We start from the raw sequence: 27,421 nt of genomic DNA on the forward strand, positions 1-27,421 counted from the left end.
GGTATACTCTTTTCTTCTTACAGAATTGTTTGGTTCCTCCCCCTCTCTCTTTGGTCAAAAGTTTTCATTCATTATTTGCTACGAAGAGGATTGGAGCCTAGGAGCTTTGACATTCAGGTTGTGTAGTTGAGAAATTCGGAAGTCTGCATTGGATATCACTGATCCTGTTCAACTGCAACTTTGAGTTCACTCGCCCTCACAAGTCCAAATACGCCAGCATGAAGTTTCTTCATACATCAAGTGATCCAATGCAATAAAAATGGGTATATTAACAATATCAAAATCTACTCTATCACTCTATTCCCTCCCTCTCCATCTCCCTCCCCCTCTACACCCCAACAACCTCCCTCAACCACGGCGCCCTCATCCTCAAAAACAGCGCCAACTGCACCAAAATCCACGTAACAACTAACCCACCCCAAACCCCAATAATAATCCCCAGCCCGCCCACCAACCGCGCATCCACAATCAACGCCCCCAGAAAAGTCCTCAGCTCAGGACTCATCAACAACCAGCTATAAATCGGGATCGAGAGCCCCGGGATCACCGCCGCCGCTTGCGCACCGTTGCTCGCTCCCGCGGCGGGCGGTGGTGAGGTCTGTGCCGGGGTAGGGGTAGCTGGAGCGGGTTGCAGCGCTTCGGCTAGTTTCCAGGCTACGCGGTTGTTGATCTTCTCCCATGTGGCTTCTTCTGCCATCTTGCGGCTCTCGAGACCCATTTCTTCTCTCAATGCAGTATCGTTTCCTAACTTGACAATCTTCTCGACGAACGTATCGAGTGCTGTGGGCGCAACGAGATACCCGGATTTCCCATCTGCGACAATCTCGCTGGGTCCGCCTTCGTCGCGAGCGATGACTGGGACTCCGCTGGCCATCGATTCGAGGACCACTAACCCGAACGTCTCGGTGATGGAGCAGTGCAGAAAGACATCGCCAACCGCATACGCCTTTGCGAGTTCTTCTCCCTTCAATTGTCCCGTAAATTGAACAGTACCTTTCTCATTCAAATCCCCGAAATAATCGTGGATATCCTGTATAACCTGCGGATTCTTATTCCCTCCCACAATCAACAACTTGAATGGGAATCCCATCGTGTCAAGTTTCTTCGCAACCTGAGCTAGGAACTCGAAGCCTTTCTCTGGCGCAAGGCGCGAGACGGAAACGAGGATCAATTCGCCATTTGGTGCGAGCTTCTTGCGCATTTCCTCAGATCGTTTAGCGGGGTGGAATTGTTCGCAGTTCACTCCGCGGCGGAGATTGAGCATCTTGTCTCCTTGCACTTTTGCTTTTTCGAGGTACTTTCGCACGAACAGGGAGGGATAGAAGACTGTGCGGACGCTGGCATGGCGGAATAGGTAGCCTTGCACGGAGCGGAAGACCCATACTGCCCATGCATCGAGCGGAGTTGGGAAGAGGATTTCGCAGTAACCTGAAAGGTCGGTTTGGAAGTTAAGCAGGACTGGGACGGGTTTCTGTTGTTGGCGAAGTTGGAGCAGGATTTGAAAGCCGAGCGAGGCTGGACTGGCGAGGTAGATCAAATCTGGTTCTCGGCCGAATGTTCGTCTGTAAAGAGCAGATAATCGGACGGGATACACGACTGATAATTCGGGATTGTAGGGTAGTGGATATCCTTGAAGTCGGACTTCGATTTCGTTGTCTGTACCTGATGTCGAAACCGTGAGGCTATTGTCGGAGCCGGTGGAAATCTCTGGCGCGACAACAGCTACGATGACACCCTGGCTTCGCAAATAGGTGACAAGATTCAGTGTTGTTCGACTGACTCCATTAACGGGACCAAACGATTCGGTCGCAAGTAATAATCTCTTCCCTCGAAGAGCTTCAGGAAACGGAAGTCCAGCATCATCTTTCTTGTTGCTCGGAGCCGACCTCGAGTCCATTTTTGCGCGGTCGAATAATAGCTAGCTAGGGACGGTTGACCAACCCCTCTCTGATAGCGGCGATAAGCTTCTCTTTATCGGACCCTGCGTCTGCTCAAAATAAATCCTCGACGGGCGCGAGTGAGGATGTCTCCAGGTGACCATGAAAGTATTCCTTTTCAACCCGAGTCAACAGGCTGCCGGCTACTAGATGTAGATGTAGGTCTGCGACGGTGAATCATCGTCACCAGTGCACGCGTGTGGTGGGCGTGAATGAGTGAGGGAGTGACCGTGGCAGTGGCAGTGGCATTTGTTTGCAGCATTCCCGAGTGAGTTGTGTGAGTGACCTCAATAATTGTTTTGGCCATTTTTCCTCCCCCCACCAAGACAATTGATCCTCAGGGTCGTCCAGTTGTTGACAGGTGGGCGGCGTGATTGGTGGTCGTGCTTCTTCGGGAGTGCTGCAGACGGCGGTCTGGTCTAGGGGACTCTACCTGGGTCGAAGGCTAATGCGGGTGATTGTCCCAATCAATTTAGAGGTTCGCATTGCTACACGTGGGGTTGGGATTGGGATTGGGAACGAGGCTGAGATGTGCGAGGAGGGGAGAGTCAGGATGGACATGGTTGTTGGAATGGATAGCCCAAGAGGGCAGACCGATACAGGAGGGGAAGAGCAGGATAAGGGAGAATGGAGGAGCATGATCGGAGAGTGAAGGATGATATCGAGGTGAAAGATGTTCGACAGATATTCGAGAGAGCTCAGACTCAGACATTGGTGGAAGAGGGACAGAGAAGGCGTTCGCAGACCCTTTCACAGGGAACCTAGGTAAGGTTAAGTGAGTTTTCTAGCCTCCCTCTAGCCAGCTACTGTAGGAAATTATCCCTCCTCCACCCAAGCTCTGCCCCTCCATTCATAGATTATGCTCATCATTATGCATTTGCACCTAAATATTACTGGTACTGGATTACTGGTATTACTCGTACTGTCTCTCCCCACTGCGTGCACATCTCTCTCTGTCCCTCTCTCGCCCATCATCCACAGCCTTGACCAACGTGCGCCATTTGACTGCCTCTCACTGGCTACAGTACACCCCATCCCTGGCTCGCTCGTCCCCTGCTCCATCTCAAGAAAGTCGCACCTCTCACCACCGAATTCTTCATCATGGTCAACCATCATTGGCTTCATCCTCGGATTCTGACGGCCTTGTGACGCCGTCCAGTGCACTGAATTCTCCTCTGACTGAATGGAAATCTTGTTAGATGACATCTCTCGTCTCACCCACATTCGTCCATCTGGTGCTGGCCTGCCCATAATCGCGACTGCCGCCTCCCCCTCCGAGCCTTGCCTTGCATGCTGCATCTGATCTGGATATTTTCTCCAACGCCCACAACTTTCTTGTCCTCTCCTGTCCTGCTCTCTCCTGCTTTCTCCTGCATCCTCATTCCTCCGCGTGTGCAACACCATCTGCAGCCTTCCACCTCCATCTTGTTTCCCTCACCAGGAAAATCCCAAGATCATCTGCAACACCAATTCCTGGTTCTACCCTCGTACCCATGATATAGACAACCATTGTCGCGTGAAACTAGATGAGGTGATCTGAATCTACCGCCACGTTCTATTCTCGGCTGAGAAGTGAGTACATCTACGTCTCCCATCAAAAACCAAAAGGTCGGTGAGTTGAATCTCCGGAAAGAGACGTATTTTCAACTGATGAAAGATCCATCTCCCAGCCTCCTTCGTCGCACCTTGTGCCACATCCCTTCTCCCTTTCCCTTATTCAATCTTCACTCCAATATGCTCAGACATCCCTCCTTTCCGGCGTCGACGGTCGATTCGGAAGATAGCCTCGTCGATATCTCCACTGCCCCAACGACTCCAGATGGAAGCTTTTCTTTTAGTCCAGTTCTTCAAGCTCTGAAGCTTCAAGATGCACTAGAAGATGCAGCCTCGGGGAGGGGCAAGCAGAGTAGTACATCTTTGAACGCGGCCATGCAATCAAGTAACAATGGCGGTGTGAAGAACATCTGCTGTGTTGGAGCTGGATATGTTGGTATGAGGCTCTTAGCAGATGCAACTTACCTGCTGATAATCTGCAGGTGGCCCTACAGCTGCTGTGATGGCTTTCCAAAACCCTCATATCAAGGTGACAGTGGTAGACCGAGATCCCAAACGTATCGCACAATGGAAGACGAAACATCTGCCAATCTTCGAACCGGGTCTAGACAGCATTTTGAGAATCGCGCGAGACGGATCGAAACAATTCGGATTCTATAACGAACCTTCACGGCCTGGTTCCTTGGATAGCATGTCGAATGCCAGCTCAGCAGAATCGGAATGCGAATCTCAATGCGGAGAGCACAGAGATGAAATTTCGATTCCGGCACGAACACCAAACCTTTTCTTCACGACGGAAGTTTCGAAGAGTATCAGTGAAGCGGATATTGTGCTGATAGCTGTCAATACACCTACAAAGATGCGTGGTATCGGAGGAGGTCGAGCAACGGACGTTACAGCTCTCGAAGCCGTGACGAGAGAGATTGCCATCCACGCAAAACCCGGAGCCGTTCTGGTGGAGAAGAGTACGGTTCCGTGTCGAACAGCAGAAATTATTCAAGATACAGTAAGTTTTGACGTTTCGAAACTAAGGTCCCAAACATTTGAAGTGCCAAGCTAATCTTTTCCTCTTTCAGCTACGAGTCCACCGTCCCCACCAAACCTTCGAGGTTCTTTCCAACCCGGAGTTCTTGGCTGCAGGAACGGCAATCAATGATTTGCTCGTTCCTGATCGGGTTATTATTGGTTCTTCTCCAACACCAGCAGGACATCGTGCAGCTGCCATATTGGCTTCCGTCTATGCAGCATGGGTGCCAAGAGAAAGGATAGTGACGATGAATGTCTGGTCATCGGAACTTTCAAAACTCGTCGCAAACAGTATGCTTGCTCAACGAATTTCCTCGATAAATTCGATTTCTGCAATTTGTGAGAAGACAGGAGGAGATATTGATGAGGTTGCGAAATCAATTGGTATGGATCCAAGGATTGGAGATAAATTCTTGAAATCTGGAATTGGTTTCGGAGGTTCTTGTTTCAGAAAGGATATCCTATCTTTGGTTTATCTCGCTGAGACTTTGGGATTGGATGAAGTAGCAGAATATTGGACACAAGTCCTGACTGTTAATGAATGGCAACGAACACGGTTTGTTCGGAGGGTGGTCAGATGTTTGAATGGAACTTTGGTAGGCAAGAAACTTGCAGTTCTCGGCTACGCATTCAAACCATCAACAGACGACACTCGAGAATCTCCCGCCTTGGAATGCATCAAGATGCTCCTCGAAGATTGTCCTCGGGAGATATCCGTCTTTGATCCATACTGCGAACCAAGCGTTGTTCGAGACGAGATTCGGAAATTGGTTGGAGATCACGTTTTGAAAGAGAATGGAGGCAATATCGAGGTCTACGCTGATGCGTATCAAGCATGTTCAGACGCTCACGCTGTACTGATCATGACGGAATGCGATCAATTCCGCACCTCACCTCCCTCAAACTCATCACCCAAACTCGGCGGTCTACCTCCCAAACAAGTCAAGCCGAAAAAGACGCCCGTGGATCCTCGTCCATTCCAACGTCTCGAACCAACGGAATCGGAGATCCTCGCCCTGCAGAAATACCTAGCTTCCGCGTACAGTGTTCAAGATCCTCTACAGAGATTCGAGAACGAACCAGCGTGCGAAGAGGGCTGCGAGAAATGCGAGGGCGAGATGAGTAAGACGGTCGTTCTAGACGAGAAGAGGGATGAGAGGTTAGATTGGGCGAAGATTGCCTATCATTTGCAGAAACCGAGGTGGGTTTTTGATGGGAGGAATGTGGTTGATGGGGAGGTGATGCATTCTCTGGGTGTGAGGGTTGAGGGGATTGGGAAGGTGGGGTGGGGTGGGATTGGTGGGAGGTAGAAGACTTTTTCGGGTTTAGAGGAGAGAGAGTATATAGATTGTTCTTTTTGGGGGGAGGATTAGAGGCGTAGTGTGATATTATTAATGTGTTGGAGTTCGGATACCCGTTTTCTTTGTTGGTAATATATACTTATGGCATCTAGTCCTAAAGTTCATTATCTTCTTTTCGGTTTCCTTGATCCATAGTCCATAGAAGAAAAGACGCTGGGTTTGCGGGAAAATCTCACTTAACACTCAAAACTCAAAACTTCACACTCTTTCTTTTTCTTTGGCGCTAAGATCGAGACTTGAAGAAGTGGCGCAACTTGAGATCTTAGACAAATATCAGACAGACAGACTTTGAGAAGAAGGAAGGAAGGAAGGACGGGTGGCGTTCGGTGGCCAACGCATAGGTACATGGAGACTTGAGACATGGCGCTTGTGCTGGTGGTTTTGAGACATCGTGGTTGTGCTGGTGATGGTGTTGGTGTTGGTGTTGGTGGATTTTGTTTTGGCGCTTGTCTTGGAGCGGGATGGAGATCTGGGAGGTCTGGGATGGCGGTCTCGGGTGAGGAGAGGAAGGAGGAGAGGAGGCAGGAGGGAGGGAGGCAGCAGAGAAGGAGGTGGGGAGGGAGGGGGAGGAGAGAATATGATGGGGAGAGAGGCGGAGTTGCGGTGGTCGAGGGAGCATGGAGGGAAGGAGAGGAAGGACGGGGGTTGTTGTTTGAATGTCCCAGCGATGGGAACACGATTCTCTCCTCTACTTGCGATTGGATGACGGGGTTGCAAAATCTCGAGAGACCGTGGAGAAGAGAAGGTAGCCTCATAATTTTTCAACAGTGCTCCTTACAAAGAATGGCGCCCACGATGAATAGTGCTGGATCTCGCTTAACATGATGAATAGGGGCTACCATGATAAATAACCCCCACCATGAATAGCTGCGACTTTACTTTGATGAAGAGCTATCATGGATATGGATAGCGCCCATCATGAATATGGTCCATTATGGCGAATGGCTCCTACCATAACGGATGGGTCTACCATGTAAATGGGGTCCACGATAGGAGTGGAGTCTACCATGGTGAATGGCTTCCTACCATGGGAATGGAGGCCACCATGGTGAATGGGGTCTACCATGAAATATGCGGTCCACCATAAAAGGAGCCCACCATGCAAATGGAGCCCACCATGGCAAATGGAGCCTACCTCGAGAGATCCGGTCCACCACCACCATGAAAGGAGACTACTATAACAAATGGAGTCCACCTTAAAATATGGGGTTCACCATAGCAGATGGAGTCCACTGTAAATATGTTGCAAGGTCAAAAGAAGATTTTGAATTCCTCTCGATTAGATTCAGGTCGCTCTTGGAAAATGATACAAAGCTAACTCTAACATCACGGGAAGCAGAAGAAATGAAACGTGTCACGAAAACTGAAGCGGTCACGTAGAGCAGATGTGAGTGGATGAGTGCATTGTATTGTGTATGTGTATGAGCTGCACTACTTAGCCGCTCCGTCACCAGGAGCAAAGTCCATCAGGACATGAGGCTCAACAGAGCAATTTGGACCTACACATGGAATGCCCAACTAGGCACAAGCTCAACTGAGCATAATATCCATCAGGATATGGTGTCCAACAGGACGAAGAGGTGACAAGAGGACAAGTTCGGGGAGAACAAGAGAGAAGGTCATGCGGGAAGGGGAGGAGGAACATGAGCGACTGCTCACGTCCCAGTATCATACCCATCACCAGCACCATCACCATTGTCTGGACTCACATTGGGACATGCACCCGCTGGGTAATGTCCTCCTCATCCAGAACCATCTCAGCTCTGGCGTTCTCGATTCGTTGGAGGAGAACTTGGGATCGCTGCAGGAGATCCCGCTGCTCACGGAGAGCATCTAACTCCGCATCTATATCCGAACCTGGCTTCGCCTCTCGTTCCTGTGACATGTTAGTATTGAATATACAATCGATATTGATCGACATACTGCTATCTGGCCAAGGACATCGCGGAGCTGGCTCCGCACAGCAGCAAGGCGATGTGTTGTAGAGCCAGAGGTGGCTGGAGCTGTGCTGCTTGGGCCCGCAATGCCATTTTCTCTGGCTGTGAGAGCCGCGATGATGAACCGGGCAGAGGTGTTGCCAACTTTCCCTTCTCCAGAGTTGCTGTTGTTGACTTTGGTCACGTCGGACACTGACCTGCTGGAGAAGTCGGTCCCTGTTGCTTGATCAGCAGTCCCTCCTAAAGAAGTCCCTCGCTCGGCAGCTCCCCCTGAAATATTCCCTGCCGCCGAAACAGCAGAATTCCGTGTTAGAGCAGTTCGCTCCTCTGGATTCTCTGCCATTCTCGGGAATGGCTCGTATTTCCCTATAATAAATGTTAGTATTCGATGATACTAGATGGAATAGACTTACACATGTTTTCCCATGTGTTGCGATCGATGGTCCATCGCGGGAATTCCTCCTCATCCTTTCCCGGATGGTCCGCGGTGGCCCTCCTCGTCACGACTCTGACGACGTTCGTGAACCGCGCCTCTCTCCCTTCCGTAGTCGCCCGCGCAAGCATTGCTGGTATATGGCTGTGATATGCCATCGTGATTGTCTTGGTTGTGTGTTGTTGTTGTTGTTGGGGAGGTTGTATTTGTTTATTTCGAACCAGATCTCAGATTTAATTTTCGATTAAGGTTGACGCGTCGTGCCGAGGCCAGCGGAGCGGAAGATCTACTATCTTTAAACCTTCATTGTCCCAAGATTCTGCAGATAGCAGAGCTTCATAGGATTACTGTCGACTCTTACCACCAGCTAGAAATATCGAGGTTCAACTGTACAGTGTCCTGCTCTCATTGAGACAAGGATCCCTTCCATGCATCACCTTTGCTTACACTCCATCTGCTCAAAATTTACAACTCACGCTCTGTTCAAATCGAAAGAGACCTCTGAAGCATTCTCTTCGAACCGCCTTTCTGTTCTCTTGGATCTTCTCATGATGCTCTGTTGCAGTTTGGTCGTAGTCTACGTTCAGTCAACTGGTGTTACATCTGCTACTTATGGATAACGTTCGAATTAGCTCCAGTAAGCATTGCTTCCGAGTTTTGGCGGCTTACTTTAAGCATAAGCGAGAAAGGGGGAAGTTTTGTGAAAACCGACAATGAACTCAAATATGGCAGCACCAGTGGGAGTGTATTCAAAGCAAACCCAATTAATTCCATTAACATTAAAGTATCAAAGCAACGAACAAACTCCCAGCTAGCAATCCTCCGGCGTATTGCTTCATTTCCGCCCCACCTGTCGACACAACCTGAGTTGCTGTACTCGCTGACGAAGTCGTTGGTGCTGCTGAAGCAGAAAAATTACCCGCAGGTGTCACACTCGAAGTACTCGTGGCTAGTGTACTTGCTTCCGTAGCTACAGTCGAAGGGCTTGATCCGCTGGCATCAGTGGTACTTGCAGCAGCACTTGAAGGAGCACCAATCACAATTGCCCCTACACTCGTTGCTGCGGATGAACCAATTGCTGATGGGATAGGCGAAGTAACAATCGCAGTACCGGCATTCAACCAAGGCGAGACCACACATTGAGATGCGAGTGCATTGTCGACATATTTTCCGTTCGATTTTGAGGGAGTCAAGCTCAGGAGATAAGAAGTTGAGAAGCTTCCTGCTGCCCACGCAATGTAGCCCAAGAACACGTCGGAGTTTTGATTCAAGAATGTGTTCTGGGCACAGAAATCAGTGAAGCACTATTCGAATTAGCAATTGACCCTGAAAAGAGCTGTAAACTTACAGATGATGTGCTGCCTGCACCAGTCTCGCTAACCAACCCGAATCTGCCCTTCCATCGGAGATATGCAGCAGCAATGGCAAAAGCATCCTCAATATTGTCCGTCGTGCAGTCTGCATGAGTTCCCGAGTTATCGACATCAAGATACTTGTGAAGATCATACACCAATGCTGCAGTTGTTCCATCTGGGTTGGTAACATTCAGCAAAGCGTCCGCAGAACCACTGCTAACGAATTGTCCAGCACTGGCAAAGTTCGTCCCTGGCATCAAAATCATTTGCGAAGAAGCTCCTGCATTCCTGATTGCCGTGACAGCCAATTGAACTGTATTTGCCCAAGTTGGAACGTCGAGATCATGAGGTTCATTCATGATACCAAACACAACTCTAGTGCTGCTTGCATACTTGATGGCAAGTTGAGTCCAAAGGCTGGTAAATTGATCGTTAGTCACTCCCGAACTTTGGCCAATAATTGCTCCGTTCCATCGAGCGAAATTGTGGATGTCGATGGCACAGAAAGTGGTCTCGCTGGTTGACAAGCAGGCTTGCATCAATTGGTCATATTTGCCAAAGTTTCTTGAGTCAAGTGTTCCTCCTAATTGATTGTTCACGAGGTATTGCCATGAAACAGCTGGAAGAGGTTAGATCAGAAGCCGAACGGAGTGGGAAATCCTCACGTAGTCGAAATATGTTCATCTGATTATCCGCAACAAAGTGTTGCATTTGTCCTAATCCATCTCCTCCTCCCAATGTGCTCAGAGGTATTTGAGCAGATGATATTGGACATGTTCCCTGAAACAGTCAGCTTGGCCAAAGATTAAGACTTTGGACATACATCAATCGCGCATCCAAAATCAAGTCCAGCGATGTTCATTCCCTGTGCAAATCAGAATGCTGTAAATACTTTCTTTGAAAAGTCCTCACCATAAATTGAACCTTTCCCAACGCCAGGGGAATAGATCTAAGAAGCAAACCCAATTTGAAAAACATATTGAAGAAACGAATGTGGTATACTGAACGAACGAAAGTGTAACAAGGTTCAAATCATCAAGGTTAGAGATCTCCCGACTTAATATGTATAACAAAATTCCACTCAGCCACAAAAGATCTCCATGGCATAAAGGTGGGGATCAGATTAGGTAAGCATTTTATGATCAGACAAACGCCTTGGCTCATGCTGTCAGAAGAAGTGATGAAATGCATGAACAATTATCAGATGAACAACCCACTACACCTGATGCCATGAAATACAGTCGAATCGCTTGAATGGAGTTGCGACGCCAAGGGAAATGTTCAGACATTCGAAGTTTCATTGCTCAGGGGTATGCCGGCAACTTGCCGATTCACGTGCTGGATAATCATGCGGATAATAATTAGAAACGAAACATCGACATGCCAGAAAGCTGCATATGCAGGAGGGAGTCCTGATAAGAAGAGTGGATGTTTCGCCGGTAAATCAGCACCTTCTTCCAGCACGTGATCTGGATTTCAACGACAACGAAGTGTCTATCAATGCCTAACCTCAAAGTCTGCCTCTCCGTCGATCAATTCGATCTCTTTCTTTTCCAGCTTGACGACGTGAGAGTGGGTTGGGCCTTTGTCGATGTCCTTCATGAACTTTGAAAGCACATCGTCCTCGCCTTGAGCTTCACCCTCAACCTGGTGAAGTCAGAATCGTCAGTACATGGAAAACATTTCTTGGGATAGACCCACTTTGCTATTTGCAGTATTCCTAACCCAACCAGTAATTCCATAAGAAGCTGCTTTCTTCCTGGTGTAGTATCTTGAGTTCTGGTCAGGGGAAATCTTTGATTGAAGTAGACGACATGAGTTTCCGTACCTAAAACCAACCCCTAACGTACATCGCATTAATTCATTGTCCCTAAAGCTATTGAAAACTCACCTTGAACTTCACCATGAACGAGAAATGAGATCTGAGGCGTCAGCTAAATCCCACTTCAGGGCCAGGCTCATACTCGTTTCGCCATCGTGAAGGTATCTCGAAGTCCAATGATCTGTGGATAAGAGAGGCATATGAAGCTGAGGCTGCAGGAGCTAGATACAAATGAAAAGGGGAGGAGTATAATATCAATGTCCTCTTCCGCCATGCGTCATAGGTTGGCAAAATGGCAAAAATGGAAGGCGGTGTTGAAGTCACGTGATGCTCTTCAGTTTGACATGATTTAATTAGTGTTTGTTCGGGGAATTGAAGACCTCTTCCCGATTGCTGGAAAGTGGTATCTTGGCGTTGTAATGTTTTAAAGCTTTCCAGGGGGTTGAGTTGTGGTGAATTGAGCAAAGGGAAATGTGAAGTCAACCGATCTCAAAGAGACTGAGGAATTGGTGGCAGTCAGTGAGTATGATTTGCATTCATTGCCATGTACAAATGAAGCATATGCTATCAGAGCAAAAGGTATCTCGATACAAAAACTCAGAAACAGGGCCCACAAACAGACAGATCTTTCCCAAGCAGGTTCTTGGTAGCCATAAAAGCAAAAGGTATCTTTAACAAAGCAAGATGTCCCGTCCAAATCTTTCCATACGAAGTCCACCAACTTCCTGCTTGTCCAGACACGTGCAGCAACATTCAAGCCATCGATCCTCTCTCCGATTCTCCTATCAATCACCCCGCTACGGCTCTCAATCTAGATCATGCTCAGAACCCACTGAGTCTTATGTGGCTTTGACTCGATGTGCTTGAGTAGCTCAATCTGGTCGCGGAAAGGGCCAATGTGACATTCAGTGCAGAACAGGGCTGGTGCCCCATGAAATGGCGAGTGATCCATATGCACATCCAGTTCCTCCTCGTTTTCAAACACAGTGACACATTCGTCGCACTTGAACTCGGTAGTCTGCATAGCTTTTGTCTCGTAAGATGGCAACTTATACACCTGACTTTGCTCGGCTTCATGGGATGAATGAGCATCCTGTGAAGAACCATCGGAGTTGTCGGTACTGCAGCTGCTGAATCCCAGCTTTTCGGTGACGGAGATGTCTGTCATCGCTTCAGTCTGCGTGCTGCTGCTGAAAACTGATACAGGCATATGGCTCTGGGCCGTGTGCTCCGATAGTTCTTGCAGAGTGGAGAATCTTAATCCAGAACAATGCTTGCAACGGAGAAAGTGAGTTTGCAATACATGAGTGGCCAACTCAATTGGGAAGTCATATGTTGTACCGCAATTGGAGCAGGGATACTTCACAGCCGCATTCACCAAGCTCAGGTCATCTTTCTTAAGCTCATGATACGCCTTGATATGTTCATCGCAAGACTTCTCATCAGTGAAGATCGCCGACGGGCAGATTGAGCATTTGAAGAAATGTGTATCGAGGTAGTGTGCTTTTAACAAGCCCGAAGTATTGAAGGACTGACGACATTCCGGACACTGGACATCGCTGCCGAGGGAATCCGCACTTACCTTGGTCGATGCCTCGTGTGACTTAACATGGTCGGCAAGCTCATTCTCTTCCCTGAAGAGTGCTGCACAAGCACTGCACTTCAACAACGCCTCTCTCGAGTGTGCCAGTATAGTATGGCCTTGAAGACCACCGAGGCTGTCGGATGCCTCTAAGCACTTCATACATCGATATTTGTGTGATGTCTTGTGCCTGTTAAGTGCAATTTCGCTGTCGAAAGAAGCATCACACTCTTCGCAGTTGCGTTGGTGAGTCCTGGAATGTTCGGCCAGAGCCTGAAGAGTTGCGAAAGTTTCTTTGCATACATGACATTCGTATTCGTGTGAAATACGAAAGTGCGTAGTCCGGGCCTCGACCGTCTCAAATGCTTCTGGGCATAAAGGACATTTCAAGATGTGCGAAGATGCGAAGTGTTGAGAAAGTACCGCCGTGCTTTCAAACTCCATGGCACATTTCTTGCACTTGAATACATGCATCTTGGTCACATGGATTTTGAGGAGCTCTTGGTTGTCGAATGCTGCCTGGCATTTGGTGCAGGTGATGCTATGCATAGCTTTCGCATGGTCGTCCTTCTCGCGCAGTGTATTGAAGACCACTTTACATGTTTCACACTTGAAAGAATGTGTGGTAGTGTAGTGGATACTGTGCCCAATCTCTGAACCGAAAGTCCTTGGGCATTTTGTGCACCTGAAGACGTGGTCGTCTGCCATGTGCTTCTGCAAATTCTCATCAGTCTCGAAGATCCTTGAGCACTTCTTGCATCTGAACGAGTGAAACTCCGTGACATGGACTTCAAGGTCTTCAGTATTCTTGAACACCTTGATACAGTGTTGACAAGGGATCCGATGAGCAATCGTATTGTGCTTATCGAGGGCTTTTCTTGCATCGAAGGTGGAGTTGCAAGTATCGCACGTGTAAACGTGAGTCGAGTTGTAATGGCTTTCGCGGCCCGTTTCCGTCTTGTACACTTTGATACACTTCGTGCACTTCAAGATGTGTGCGGGCGAGTTCTCATGCTGGTATCTCGCTTCTTCGGTCTTGCAGACTCGATCGCAGTACTTGCATTTGAAGTTATGCTTTGCTTCGTTGTGTTGTATGAGGTCGATTTCGTTAACGAACGACCTTTGGCATGGGTCACAAGGCCATGGGTGATATTTAGCCGTATGTGATTCAACTCTGGATTGGAAAGGGAAATTTCATCACAGTAGTTGCAGGACCAATCGTGGACAGCATCTTTATGCTTGCTTAGAGCATCGGCGTCAATGAACTGCTTCTTGCAGTGGCGGCAGGTAAGTGGCATAGTGACAGTTGAATCACTTTCTTCGAGAAATAGACAGGTCTAGAACAAAGATGAGTATGAAACAATGGTCGCTAAGAACTTCAACTCACGGTTCTTGAAAGGAAGATGGCGGGAGGAGGACTGTTTCGTGGTTGACAGCAGGCAGCAGTATTGGAGAGCGTAAATGCGAAGTTGAACTCGAAAGTGACTTGGTTTGAACCAGACGTGTGAGCAACAAACGCGTCCTGGTAGTCCAGAAGTCAGCACATGGGAACAAGTGATACTCGAGAGAGGGATGAACAAACCAAGAGCAGCCTCCAAGGCTGAAGGTTGAACTCAAAGGACGCGTCGCAGCTTCTGACAATCTTGAGAGATTCACAGTTCGCCAGAGAAGCGGCGGTCTAGAGAGAGTGTTGGCAGCTTGCAGAAATGGGAGCCGCGCGTCGTCGGTCGAAAGTGAAACTTCGTCGAGAGAGGATGAATCGAGTTGAATGACACGTCAAAACGCTGTGAGGAAGTCGAGAAGGTACCCGCAACTGCGTTATAATCGAATACAGTAGGGGATAAGACTGAAAGGGAGTGAGGTTGGGAAGGTTGTGAGGGCGAAGTATCAGGTTGCGGATTGAGAGGTGAATATTGAAAGGTTGCGTGGAAAGTAAACATAACATGTCCACTAGCGCAGCCTTGTCTTCGTCCTTGCTACTTTCCGGAACTCGCTTTCGAATAGACTGAAATAGAACGAAGGCCTCAAGTTCACTTCAAGTGAATTGTCTATGCAACATGAGGGAAACAATGGAATTCAGTGGAGATAATGCCTGTTCACGTGACCTCGAAGTTTGAACTCGAGGTCGAGATCTTCTTCTCAACAGCCCCCGTTGAAGCAAAGAGAGGATTCGGCAAGTCCTACTTAAATTGATTGTTGCATGCCACTTACCTCTCAGACCTTTCACGTTTCCGCACTTCTTGAATCGAGGTCAGCAGCAACAAAAATGTCAGTCATCTCGCTGAACATTTTCAATGTCAGGCCACTGCTCAAGAAGAGACAATGGCAGCAAACCAACGATCTCAACTCCGCACATGGTCGCTAAACACAGTCTGCAGCTGTTCATCTCCCCCGGCTTCCTATTGATGTCTCAATCGCTTCTGGATCAAGAACCAGCTTATTGAACATCGTGCTCCCTCTAAGGACCTACCTAGGTAGCGACCTTCCAAGCTGACACCAGTAACTCAGAGCTAAGCTATGCTAAGTTTCTGCAGTATCTTTAGTGTTTTCGATAGCGATTCTTAAGGAGGGTGAATTCTAGAACAAGAGGTAGTGGCCACAAATGCATCTCTTAGACGAGCAAGACTTGAAACGGAGAGACTATTGACGTATTAATTCGGAAGGTTCTCTTTGGCTGAAAAGGTGCTACTTACTTTTATGAGATCGCAGGTGTAGATGCTGCATGAATCAGTTGCTTTGGGGAGAGATTTCAGGGACCCCAGCTGATCGTTTTCTCTACTCTGCCCATTGTTCGATATGTACCATGATGCCATGAAAGTATTGGGCTTTGCGTTAGTATACACCACACTCATCTCAATTGCTATGGGTGTTTCAATCTTTGCGCCAAATACGGTGTTTGGCGCAAAAGGAGGTCAATATTCAACGACTCAAATCGACACTCGTCGTTTCCCTGCACTTGCATGGAAGCTTTGGCGGCAGTCTAGCCAATCAAGAAACAATGATCCAGATCGCGGCTAAATTCTTGGCACATCACTCACTTCAGACAATTTTGAAACGACGGTGAAGATTGCATTTCAAGCTATTTCGTACAAGCAATCTTACCATCCCATATTCTCTAAAGTATTGTGCACAAGGACATCCACAAGGACTTTATTATTTCCCAAGAACTATTTGCTGTGCACAGGGCACATCCACAAGGACATTGTCAGTCACAAGAGCTATTTTTTCCGTGCACAAGCACATATCCAGCTCACAAGAACAAATAGCCACAAGGGTTTTCAATACCCAGTTCATAAGAACTGATACCCAAGAGGATTCCCCTCGCGAACGAGGACCAAGAAAGAGAAGAAAAGCAAGAGGAGTTGGATGGTGCTAGGTCGCAGAAGCACACAACACACCGAGAAGTGAAGAAGGTGTTCACCTGCGGTAGAAGTCTTGTTGGCTTCCACGGTGATATGTGCTTTCGCTCCTGACCTTGGAGCTGCTCCCACCGCCTCTGCCACGACGATCCCTGCCACGACGATTCCCACGATCCCCGCCAGGAGCGCGATCCCCTCGAGCCTTGAGCTTGGCCTTCAGTTGAGGACAGTCTCTCTTGAAGTGAGGTCCCTGGCAGTGATGGCAAGGGCCCTGCTGGAAGTTACCTGTAGCAGGGCGAACACCACTAAAGCCAGAGGGTCGAGAATCGTTCCCACGAGAGGCACTAGATCCAAGCATGAACCTAGCCTGGGAGCTGGGAGAGGGGGCATGAGGTGCTATGGGGTAGTCTGAGACGTTGTTCTCATCCTCCTCTTCCTTCTTCACTACACCACCAGCGACCCGGCCAGGTTGGGGATCTAGCATTGACTGGGCAATGTCGCTGCGCTTGTGATCGTCGTCCTCCTCCTTCTTCACGCTACCAGCACTGACCCCGCCGCGCTGGATCTCATCCAAAGACTTGGCCATAGAAGCGAGTTGGGCCTTGAGCTCTGCGAAGGCCTCGGCCGTCTGCACCGGAGCTTCTTGTGGGTGCTGCTGCTGCTGCTGTTCTTGTCGCAGCTGCTCCCAAAGATCACCTCTGCGAGCTCCAGCGCGCCGATCCCAGAATCTCCCATCCTCTTCACTGACGCGGGCGCCACTGAATGCCAGAGACCTCAGGTTTTGCCAGGGGTTTGCGCTGCTCCAGAAGGGGTCAACCTTGAGAGTCGGATCTCCCCCGTTCCTGGGTGACCGGAATTGCTGCTCGTTCGGGTATGGATTTCGCAGAGCAAAATCCGGGGTCAATGGCATGTGTTCCAAGGTGAACTTGCCCTGAGGGTTTATAATTTCCCTAAAGTCACCATGGAACTCCAAGGGACAACGCCCTTCTCTGCAACGGCGGAAGAAGTGGTATTGCTTCTTCTTCTTCTCCGTCCAGTCCATCTTTGGACACGTCCAATAAGAGTGCTCCTTGGTGTTGCATCGAGCGCAGCCCCTGAGCACTCCTGATGAGTGATTTGGGTTGGGGTGGTTACCCAGTTGATGCACCAAGGAGCCGCACTCAGCGCATAGCGCGTCGGGGTCACAGAAAGGATTGACCTTCTTGGAGGTGTTGTTCTTACCCCGCGATCGATTCCCACCCTCCACAGGTGCATACCCCATTCCCGTCGGTGGGAGGCTGAATTGACCTGCCAGCCCGGAATGGTGTTGTTGTTGGTGTCCGAATGACACCGTGACCAGTGGTGCTTGCATCCCCTGGTATATGTCGAGACGTTGGCCCTGTAACTCGTCACTATCTGTTCCTTGCTGATGCAAGCATTGACTGACCATTTGGGCAGAAAGCGCAGATCCCAAGGGCATGCCCATTCCCATTCCCGGTGCTTGAGCACCTCCCGTCTGCGCAGATCTGTTAGATACGGTCTGTGATATCCATCAACGGCCCTTACGGTATTAGAGCCACGACTCCCTGCCTGTGCCTGCTGTTGCGCGACGGCCTACAGTGCTATTAGTCTCACAACAGGTGAGGGATGGGGCAGCACATACGGCAACGCGGCGTAGAGCCCACTGGTTCAATTGCTCCTCAGTCTATGAGAAGTCGGGGCGATACCCATTGTCCCCTCCTTGCGGAGGTTGTCCGTCTGCCATTGTGTTGCTGCTGTTGCTGCTGTTGCTGCTGTGGTGGTGGCAGGGTTGTTCTTGATGAGAGGGGAAAGAAGTTCGCGATCTTTCAAAATTTTCATATGTCAACAAGAGCGAAGGCTGCGTTCACGTGAACAGTTGATTACAATGACGAAAGGATTTCATCTTCATGCACTCCAGCTTTGTATAATTCTTTTCCTGATGTTGAAAACCCTGCAATTCACAACGGTAATACAGCACCAAAAGCAGCAACAGCAACACTCATCAGCCAAGATGGCCGTCTACGCTCAACAGTGTCGCATGATGCACGAGCGCGCCCACGCGGAGGGCGAGGAGCAATAAGAGCAATTCCTCTTCGAGTACTGCAAAGCCGGCAAGCACGTTAAGACCGCTTGCCAAGTACGCGCAAGAGAGTGAAGTTCTGAGGCTCTTTTGGGTCGAGTGGCAGGTTTGGCGCAAAGATGGATATAAGGTCTTGCAGCACGACCTTTCAACGAGCGAAAGAGAACGGATCTAGTCACTTGGTCATCGAAATTTCAAGGGAAACACTTTGATTCTATGCGTAGACCTCTTCCCTTGGACGGAAGACCAAACTATTTTCTAGAGCTACCGTATGATCATAGTCCCTCCTCCAAACGCCGCCAACAGACGAGCTCTATCCAAATCAAAATCTTTCCGGAAAGTCTACCACGGCATATATGTCCCCTCATTCAAACAATGGATTCTTTCCAGCGGTAATAGGAACACCCACCACCGTCTCGCCACCAGGGAAGCAGGCTTCATACTCAAGCATCAACTTGACACCTTGACCCGGATTCAACTTGACATTCCAAGCAATCTCTCCTCCCTTCTTGGCAGTGGCAACAGCACTACCCCACTTGACATCCTTAGGTGTCTCCATTCCTTGAACACTGGCACGGATCTCTTTGGCGGTGCCTCTGCTCAAAGTTTGTGGGCCGAACGTAGTAGGCTGTCCAGCACGAACACCTTCTCCACCAGCCTTCAATCCTCTGGGATTCGTAATCTCAATCTTCAATCTCTCATCCTCCGAGACCGGAATTTGATCAAGAACAGTGAGGTCAATGGCAGCGTTATGCTTGGTGTTCATGATGGTCATGGAACGAGTGAATACATTTGTATCCTCCTTGCTGAAGATGCCAGTCTGGCTACGTCGAACAGTTGGCTTGGGGTAGTTGATGTTGATGGCGGGATCAACACCAAGTGGAAGGGAGAAAGTCTCACCAGATGAACAACGAGGGAAGGATGCTTGACCGAGGAAGGAGCTATCCAGAGTCAATCCCAAAGGACCCTTGAGCAAGGTGATCTTGGAGGTATTTCGAAGACGGGCCTTTAGGAAAGCAACTTGACGAAGCTTGCCAATGACGATGTGAGAGAAGACGACGTTCTTGAAGTCGATCTTGGCAATCTTGTGCTTGATGGTTGAATTGCTGGGGGAGATTGTCTTAAGACCGGGGATGTCGTATGTTGTCGTCAGACCTGATTCCTCCCAAGCTCCTTCTTCGAAGGTAAGTGACTTATTAGGTGCCTCATCGTCATCGAATAATGCAAATCCTTGATCTCCATCATCTTCTTCCATCTCTTCATGGGATGAATGACCGTTCCAGGTTGGGGCACCACCACTCTTTCGTGCCCTCTGTGTGAGATCCGCTTGTTCCAGATTACGAAATAAGCTATTACTCTGAGCTGGCTGAGCCGCCGCGGCGCCAAACAAAGCAGTAGGTGTAGGATTTGCGTGACGGGAAGCGTACTGAACGGCCTCGCGAGAAGTCTTCATCTTCTTAGTAAGCGCATGCTGTCTCTCTTGAGCAAGGTATGCATTTTGAACAGCATTGTCCCGACCGAAAACCTCCCAGCGTGGCTTCTGAGATTGTTCCCCAGTACTTTGATTCCATTCCTTCTTCTTAGCTTCAAGTTCGTGAGCGCTGAACAAGGCAGAGTCGCCATTGCGACCTCCCTTATACAGTCTTACGTGCCAAGGCAGCAGCTGAGGGATCGTTTCGCTGAGACCGGAGAAAGTGGTTTGGGATGTGGACAGAAGAACATGAGCATCACGCCAGGTTTCAGAAGTGGTATTCTTAAGCTCTGCACCATACTCCAAAAGGCCAGTGAGCTTGACAGAGTTCAAACTGAGATCGTAACGAGGAGCCCACGAAGCCGAGTACGTGATGTACGAGAGTGACAAACTGATCTCGCCAGTCTTGAGTGGTTTGGTCGATGGCTCGTGGAACTCGGAGGTTGCGAGACCGGAACTGGATGGTTGATTGATGATGGTGTCTCCATCGATGGAGTTGCGACGAGAGCTTCCTGGAGTGAAGCTGGAAGTTTCAATGTTGATGGTGACACAGTAAACCTTCTTTGGCCAGAATGTCTCTCTTTCAGTCTGAATCTGAGTTAGTATGTTCATTGTATACGGGCTGGAGACGACCTACCCTGATTCTTTGCTTCTCCTTGGAGATTTCTGCCTTCTTTCGCAACTTCTTCTCCTTGGCCTTCTCCTTTTCCTTCTTCGACTTCTCATTGGCTTCGACCACCGCCTTTGCTACCTTGAGCTTCTGCTTCTCAGCCTTGGCCATTTCTTCTCTGATCTTGGCAACCTCCGAGGTAGCCTTCTCATGGGCACCATAGATCTTTTGACGTTCGACCTCGTAAGCTTTGATGAGGGTCTCGAGATCGTTTGGTGGTGGGCGATTCTTCTCAACGCTGTTGCCGAATGCATCACAGATTCTCAGACGATGAGCAGCAGAATTGATCTTCTCTTGCTCGTCGAGGATTTTGACATTGAGCTGCTTCAATTTCTCATTGATGGCTTTCATCTCATCGACTTCAACATCAGAGTCGTCTTCCTCCAAGTCACTTTCATCCTCGGAGTCGGATGGATAGATATCTTCATAGACTTCTCGATTGGCAATGAAGTCGATCGTGACATCTGTGATCGTGGCGGAACCAGTTCCTTCGACCTTGATGGAATGCTCGTCGACCGTGGGGGTAAGACCATCGATGACGATTTGGTTGGCGCCTGGTTGAAGAGTGATTTCCTTGATGTCTCGGATGATCTGTGCTCTGGTGGGGAAGAGGGTGACCTTTCGAGTAGTCAGGTCTCGAATGCGAAATTCTTGCTTGTGAGGAGGTTCGTTTGCCATTGCTGTGGTACTTCTGGGGATTGTGTGTGCTCTCTATCCGGATGGGAAGTGTATGAGAAGGAAGGAAAAGAGAAGGGACAGTGGATTGATACTTATACTTCAATCATGATGAATTCTAGGCAACACGAAATTCCCCGCACCTGCGGTGAAACATGCAGCATCTCCAATGAGAACGGCTACGTACCTGACTAGAGATGCGCCAACCCACTAAGACTGAAAGGATTATACCAGCGGGAAACAGGCAGCTTTATTTGACTCACGAATCTTTTTGTTGGTCGATGAACTTCAGCTGGATGGATTGTGGAGGCTAAGGGTGCAAGTGGCGCAGGGCAGAATGTAAGGCTTTCAACGCGGCTAACCTCATGCAGGCAAGTGTTGCTGACTCATTCGGCCTGAGGTTACAGCGCTTGACTCATAATGGATCCAAAACCTGTGATGATGTATATACAATACCAGACATTGAAAGGATAGATCAATTTCTTTATTGTTGCCATCATCGGGCAGTCAGAGATTCCCACAAAGGGTGGAAGGAAAATATGCCACCTTCCTAAGCAGCAGAGATCACGCATGGCAGACCCCCACTCTCGCCTAATTCAGGGGCTTCCCGTGAAGCTTCAAAGTTAGGTATGGATTGAATCAACAGCAGGAAGTGAAGCAGACGCTTACAATAAAACAAACAATACTATCAATGAGTATTCACTGCCGAATCGGCTTGCTTTGAGAACATGCACGACCCTCTTTTTTCTTTTTCTTTGAGAAACACAGAAAAAAAGCTGTAGCTACCAAAGTGGCAGAATTCGGTGGATGATGGCAGCTATGACCACAGCCTTGGATTGGAATCAAAGTAGTGGCGAAATAAATGACAAACAAACAGAGAAAGATCTTCCTCAGCTACATACATATTGTCGTCAGCCTTCTTCGTCCGCTGCAGGAGAACTACTCACAAAGAGCAATGGATTTGATGTAGTAGACGAAATGCAGTGCATCATCTTTACATATCCCCCAAGCTGCCATCAGCGTTGCGTTTTCCAAAGGCTAAGCAGAGGAACACCAAAATCTTCCACTGAAGCTCACTATAAATTAGCGCTTGATCGCTAAACTTTAAGGCATCGACCGCTAAATCCTAGGCTTATCTCCCTAAAGCTTGAAATACAGTTTTCTCGTTGGCTCGCTAAATTAATGCACGGACCAACGCAACACTGATGGCAGCTTGGGGGATACGAGCTGTGGACCATGTACCTCATGTTTAAGGTCACCGAAGCTCGGGAAAAAGCGTTAAATATGGCATTGCCATATCTCAGCCAACAATCAAAGTCCAGGAATTCTGTCGCCTTGCAGCGTCCACTCAGGCCTGCTTTGACCTCCATGTTTCTCAACACACGAGTGGTAGGAGCACCATACTCTTCAGCAGCAGAGATAGCTCCATTGTCTTCGCCAATACTATAGTCCAGTGTCAGTATCTCCGATCTTTTGGCCACGAAGTCAACAATGCCGAAGTCTAGCCAACACCACTTGATACATAAGATCTCTAAGACCTCATGCGGTTCTCGGCTTGGCCCTGCCTCCAATCGCTTAAGCGACCTGCCGTGAAATGTGCTTGGATCTCGGCGAGCTTAATCCCTTTACTGCCTCCTCAGTAATGGCTTCCACTTGTTTCCTCCTCTAGCCGCGAAATATCTTTGGATCTCGTTCCTTGCTCAATGCCTAGAACTCCGTCGACTCCATCGATCGGTCTGCAACATAAGTCCGCCCTGAATAATGGTGATGGTCTCGATGAAGTCGACGGCGGCGAAATCCTGTAGCAGTCAGCAACACGAATTTGGAGGAAGTGGGTATTTTGGAAGTTCACCCACGTCTGCCCTGTGATGATAAACCTCGACGTATTCATCTTCGAAGCTATCGTAGCCAGTATTAGCAGCATCTAAAGAAGCAAAGATACTGGCACCGATTTGATTGCATGAGCCTTGTTCTTTACCATCGATCTTGTTGACTCGCCGAGAAGAGACCTACGTTGAAGGCTTCTAAGGCCTAGTTATGGTTGCCCGGGTGGGGAGGAGGAGCAGAAGACATGATGACCAAATCTCTCTGGTTCTGGTTTGCGTTGACTTTCGAGAAAGGTCTTGATCTCGTCCATCTGGCTCTTGGAAATCTAGTTGCGGTTGCCCTGGTTGGGATGGGAGGAGGACTAGAAGATATGATGACCACTTCTCTGGCTTGCGTTTACTTTCGAGAAAGGCCTGACACTCGGTCAATCTTGTGATCATGATCATCTCTTTGCATTCGCGATGAAAAGGATCCTAGTCGAGATCCTCATCAGCACGCAATTACACCGACTCTATAGGAGTGGGAGAAGTAGGAACAGCACTCCTGCATACATAAATCAAAATCACTCAAAACATCCAAAGCAGTTCCTGAAAAGTCGAAAATTTTGATCCGAGAAGGTGCACGGTTGTCCCAAATCTCCTTCTCGTTCACCAACATCTAAACGATGTTCCATCTCTTTCATGGGACCCACAATGGATTCTAATCTAATATCTGACTGACTGACTTGAAAACTAACTATGAGCAATCATGAGGGGATAGCAATTCAAGTAGCAACTAGCGGTTCTTCTGCGCGGCGGTCATTTTGTTATTGTCCATTCCAATTCTCCCACTGACAGATCCGGTTTCACGTGATCCATGTCGCCTCAGGCAAATTACCTTATTCGGAAGTTTAAAATTTGCTTCACACAAAGTTTATTTTATTTTATTCCCTTGTTATGTGAAAAATCTTTACTACTTCAACGTATTCCGACACGTCATGGCCGGTAAATCGCAACGAAGCAGGCCTAGCCTGGGAAATTCTGGACCCTCTCGGCGAGCAGTCAACCGCGATTCGACGGGGGATGAGGAGGCAGAGGAGTCCTCTGGGTCTGATTCAAATGGAGGGGATCAGGGTAAGGAGAAGAGGGTCAAGTCGAAGCAGTCTGCACCTAAAAGTGGACCGCGAACGCCCACGCCGGCCGACGACACGGACTCCGACACTGATGGGGAATGGTCGCGGGAGGACAAGATTGTTCTTGACAAGACACTGAAGGAGGAGGTCAGGGTGTGGGACAGAACACTTGACCTCTGGGATATGACCCCTCCCGAGAGCCTGCCACCAGAGCTACACGTCGAGCTTGGAGACCGCACAATCGACGACCCTTGGAATGCCGGGCAAACATTCCGAAACACAAACTGGTCGAAGAAGTTCTCCGTGGCGTTTGCCGACGTCGTACTCTGTCCTGTATTCCAGGAGAACATCCCCTTGTGGCACTGCGCCATTCGTATGTCTATGCAGTACCGCCTTGCTGACAAGTACGAGGGGAGGGTTGCTGACTATCTGCGACTTACGGGGAAACGCAACGATCGCGTCCTGTCGCTTTTCAAGCCCCTACTCAGTAAGGACACACTCGACTATCCTCGGATAGATTCGAAGCTTCGTCGTCGCATAGACAGCGAAATTGGGAAGGACGTCGCACCCGACTCAGAGTTCCTGAGTCACCTCAAAGCAGCAGTCGATGCTCAACGCAAATTCCACGAGGAGGAAAATGGAATCATGCCTAGAGATCTGAAGGCTATCAGCGACGCATGGGACAGTTACGTACGTTCCAGTCCTGGTCTGCGATGAAGCATCGCTGCATTGAGGAGCTCGCCACGGCCTACAAAAGTCTCGTCCGAACCGACAGCCATGTCAAATATGGTCGCGTTGTTGGTGGGGTGTTTGGTCAGCATCGAATGGAGGTCCTCGCGAGGAAAAAGGAGGGCATCCAACATAAGCGATGGAAAGAGAGCTTTAGCGAGAGCGAGAGTTCTGATGAGGAGGAGGAGGATAGAGAAATGGACAGTGATGAAGAGGAATTCGGAAAGGAATTCGCGGGAGAAGAGGAAGAGCAAGATGTCGAGGGAGGAGTTGAGGTCGAGGAAGAAGTTGAGGCCGAGGGAGAGGTTGAGGGTGAAGAAATGGTCGACGAAGATGCAGAGAGCGATAATCCTTTCGAAGACCCACATTCTCTCGATCGACAACGCCTTGATGATCGCCCCATGCTTTCATCGTCCTCGTCACCTATTCGTCCACACCCAGATAGGTACGAAGACTAGGACCTAAATACCTTCGATATGGGTTCTGAGGGTGCGGCCAACAGTGACGATAAGGACCAGCAAATCGTTGCCGCAAGGAAATCACAGGGACATCGAGCGGGAGCATATGTAAATCCCAGGGAACCTCAATCTCCACATCAACCACAGATGTCTCCTCCCGTCTTCTCTCCCGTCGCAAGCACTGCTCAGTCGACTGACGTTGGAGCTCTTCTGATAGAGCAACGTTGTCAATCGACCGGGCCACAAGATCAGCCAACCAGGTCACTGAGTAGTCTCATTGCTCGGCAACAAGAGCTATTCCGCAAGGAAGACGAGAAGAAGCAACGGATGATGCAGTCGCACGCGCGACCACAGCAACAGGGAAAAGCAGGTGCCAATAAGTCAATCGCACCCAAGCCCTCAACACAATCTTCTGTGCTTGGCTTGCGGTCTACTCCTACCTACAAACAATCGAGTTCATCTCTCTCTGGGATTCAACAACCCCCGATGTCACCACCTCCACTGCCTATGCAGGCTTCGTCGTCGAAGGATGTCCAGTCCTCGATGCCGAGGGAGTCTGGGTCACCTGCCTCACAGCAACATTCTTCGAGTGGCTCTAGCCAAACCACCCCTCGTATAGATTGGATTAGCAGGTGGCAACCAGACGAAATCATTCGCGAAGATGTGGGCACTAACACTTCTCCCGTCTTGACGAATGAGTTCGATGGAATCATCTGTGCGATAATTCTGGTCCGCGTCGAACAGATCGACTGTAATACGGTTATATCCGCTGAACAGTATCTTCTTTTATCACTTGATATTGTCTGCTCCTTCATGCGTGAGTTGCTGACTATGTTATTTTCAAGTTCTGTGCCAGTGAAAATAAGAAAGTGGGTTTTCTGCTCTCTTCCGCTCAGCATGAACCAACGATTACAATGTATAAGAGTGAGGAGGCACACAAAGCAAGACTGTAATTCTTGCTGAAGAACCTGGAATTGTCTGGCAATAACTCACTGAAAAGCATGTCAAGCGTGGTAAATAGCGATTGAGGCGATTGGCGAGGAAGAAAGCTGGAGATTGAGATAGTTGAATAAGGAAAAAGACCCTGTGAGAGTTCAGAAGGCATGGCTCAGCACCTCTCAGCTGGATTGAGTACAAAAAGTTGCTGAGTACGCTTTGACACAAGAACATGTCCTCCTTCTGCATTCGCACCACAAGCCTCCAACTCCCATCAATCGAGTCATCCTCCATCACTCCCTGTCCCCGAAGCGCTACAACTTTGGCCCTTCGTCTCTTGCCATCAAGTCCTCCGATGCAGATATATTCAGGAAGCATGTGCACCCTTTGAACGTCGAAAGTTTATCGGTGTCAGGTCGGTGCAGAAGAGCTGACTGTTCGGAAGGATCGCACGAGAGGAAGCGCGACAGTGGGGTTTGTCCGTAGTTGTTGCGACTCTGAACTGAGAGCATGAGGATGGGCGTGTGGTAACGACATTGTGTTGTATGGCTTATTGGGGGATGAACATCGGCAGCACTGGCAGTGTTTGTTTTGTCGGCCATTGTAGTGACGACTGAATCGAGACAGTCCCTTGATACAGGTGGTTCGACTTGAGGTGTTGAGTGGAAGAGATCAAATTTGATGTTTTGAAAGTATTTTATTGAGGATAGAAGTGGGAAGTTGGTTTCAAGCGGTGGAAATATGAAGAAAGCACCTCTCACGTCAATCCTGAACTGACTTTTGTCCAAGGCTTAGAAGATTAAAATCCTCGATTTCGGGGTCACTTAACTTCTTATGCGAAGCTTCCGAGTATGAAGAAATGCTCTTGTCCGCTCCTGATCTTATTGAAACATCGCCCAATGCCCATGACAAGCTGTTCTCCTTTCGACGACTTGGTCTGTGTAACCCACAGGACAATACGAACTATCTAAGGAACGACGCAAGTACGCACGAAAGCGAGGAAGCAACATTGGAGAAACACTTATCCCGAGATTGTGTGACTGATCTCCTCCGAAATACTCCCCTGGTTGGCTGGACTCCTTTCAAAGAAGTCCTTTG

The 27,421-nt window shown here is 48.9% G+C and overlaps 10 protein-coding genes across 10 annotated transcripts; 3 read left to right on the forward strand and 7 right to left on the reverse strand.

The window, feature by feature from the left end:
• Window positions 1-418: 418 nt before the first annotated feature.
• On the reverse strand, window positions 419-2,196 carry LY89DRAFT_617951 (UDP-Glycosyltransferase/glycogen phosphorylase; the record flags this gene model as incomplete). The annotated part of the gene is made up of 1 exon (XM_018210819.1): window positions 419-2,196. A coding segment is annotated over exon 1 (1,479 nt), but the record flags the coding sequence as incomplete, so codon positions are not given.
• On the reverse strand, window positions 1,977-2,664 carry LY89DRAFT_88335 (uncharacterized protein). The gene is made up of 2 exons (XM_018223485.1): window positions 2,406-2,664; window positions 1,977-2,214 (listed from the first exon to the last, which is right to left on the reverse strand). Exons 1-2 carry the CDS (start codon window positions 2,574-2,576, stop codon window positions 2,056-2,058), a joined length of 330 nt encoding a protein of 109 aa, XP_018070976.1. The 5' UTR covers window positions 2,577-2,664; the 3' UTR covers window positions 1,977-2,055.
• On the reverse strand, window positions 2,665-3,665 carry LY89DRAFT_88293 (uncharacterized protein). The gene has a single exon (XM_018223484.1). It carries the CDS (start codon window positions 3,339-3,341, stop codon window positions 2,754-2,756), a length of 588 nt encoding a protein of 195 aa, XP_018070977.1. The 5' UTR covers window positions 3,342-3,665; the 3' UTR covers window positions 2,665-2,753.
• A 6-nt stretch (window positions 3,666-3,671) lies between these two features.
• LY89DRAFT_734717 (udp-glucose 6-dehydrogenase) lies at window positions 3,672-5,827 on the forward strand (the record flags this gene model as incomplete). The annotated part of the gene is made up of 3 exons (XM_018219936.1): window positions 3,672-3,927; window positions 3,974-4,497; window positions 4,568-5,827. The coding sequence occupies 3 exons, from the start codon at window positions 3,672-3,674 to the stop codon at window positions 5,825-5,827; spliced, it is 2,040 nt and encodes a 679-aa protein (XP_018070978.1).
• Window positions 5,828-7,583: 1,756 nt separating this feature from the next.
• On the reverse strand, window positions 7,584-8,761 carry LY89DRAFT_749458 (uncharacterized protein; the record flags this gene model as incomplete). Its single annotated transcript, XM_018221172.1, has 3 exons — window positions 8,229-8,761; window positions 7,802-8,181; window positions 7,584-7,754 (listed from the first exon to the last, which is right to left on the reverse strand). The coding sequence occupies exons 1-3, from the start codon at window positions 8,404-8,406 to the stop codon at window positions 7,584-7,586; spliced, it is 729 nt and encodes a 242-aa protein (XP_018070979.1). The 5' UTR covers window positions 8,407-8,761.
• On the reverse strand, window positions 8,762-10,748 carry LY89DRAFT_88428 (cellulase-domain-containing protein). Its single transcript, XM_018223486.1, has 5 exons — window positions 10,516-10,748; window positions 10,427-10,468; window positions 10,269-10,383; window positions 9,597-10,222; window positions 8,762-9,552 (listed from the first exon to the last, which is right to left on the reverse strand). Exons 1-5 carry the CDS (start codon window positions 10,579-10,581, stop codon window positions 9,028-9,030), a joined length of 1,374 nt encoding a protein of 457 aa, XP_018070980.1. The 5' UTR covers window positions 10,582-10,748; the 3' UTR covers window positions 8,762-9,027.
• Window positions 10,749-11,100: 352 nt separating this feature from the next.
• On the reverse strand, window positions 11,101-11,460 carry LY89DRAFT_586392 (uncharacterized protein; the record flags this gene model as incomplete). Its single annotated transcript, XM_018209364.1, has 2 exons — window positions 11,101-11,250; window positions 11,305-11,460. 2 exons carry the CDS (start codon window positions 11,458-11,460, stop codon window positions 11,101-11,103), a joined length of 306 nt encoding a protein of 101 aa, XP_018070981.1.
• Window positions 11,461-12,236: 776 nt separating this feature from the next.
• Window positions 12,237-21,554, reverse strand: LY89DRAFT_782855 (uncharacterized protein; the record flags this gene model as incomplete). Its single annotated transcript, XM_018222623.1, has 7 exons — window positions 20,555-21,554; window positions 18,856-20,505; window positions 17,912-17,959; window positions 16,482-17,861; window positions 14,395-14,529; window positions 14,181-14,344; window positions 12,237-14,127 (listed from the first exon to the last, which is right to left on the reverse strand). Exons 1-7 carry the CDS (start codon window positions 21,263-21,265, stop codon window positions 12,237-12,239), a joined length of 5,979 nt encoding a protein of 1,992 aa, XP_018070982.1. The 5' UTR covers window positions 21,266-21,554.
• Window positions 21,555-24,026: 2,472 nt separating this feature from the next.
• On the forward strand, window positions 24,027-25,161 carry LY89DRAFT_88484 (uncharacterized protein). Its single transcript, XM_018223487.1, has one exon. The coding sequence runs from the start codon at window positions 24,066-24,068 to the stop codon at window positions 24,915-24,917; it is 852 nt and encodes a 283-aa protein (XP_018070983.1). The 5' UTR covers window positions 24,027-24,065; the 3' UTR covers window positions 24,918-25,161.
• Window positions 25,162-26,494, forward strand: LY89DRAFT_88485 (uncharacterized protein). Its single transcript, XM_018223488.1, has one exon. It carries the CDS (start codon window positions 25,406-25,408, stop codon window positions 26,348-26,350), a length of 945 nt encoding a protein of 314 aa, XP_018070984.1. The 5' UTR covers window positions 25,162-25,405; the 3' UTR covers window positions 26,351-26,494.
• Window positions 26,495-27,421: the final 927 nt, after the last annotated feature.

Source organism: Mollisia scopiformis (assembly GCF_001500285.1).
Source record: "Mollisia scopiformis unplaced genomic scaffold LY89scaffold_13, whole genome shotgun sequence".
Classification (NCBI taxonomy): Eukaryota; Fungi; Ascomycota; class Leotiomycetes; order Helotiales; family Mollisiaceae; genus Mollisia; species Mollisia scopiformis.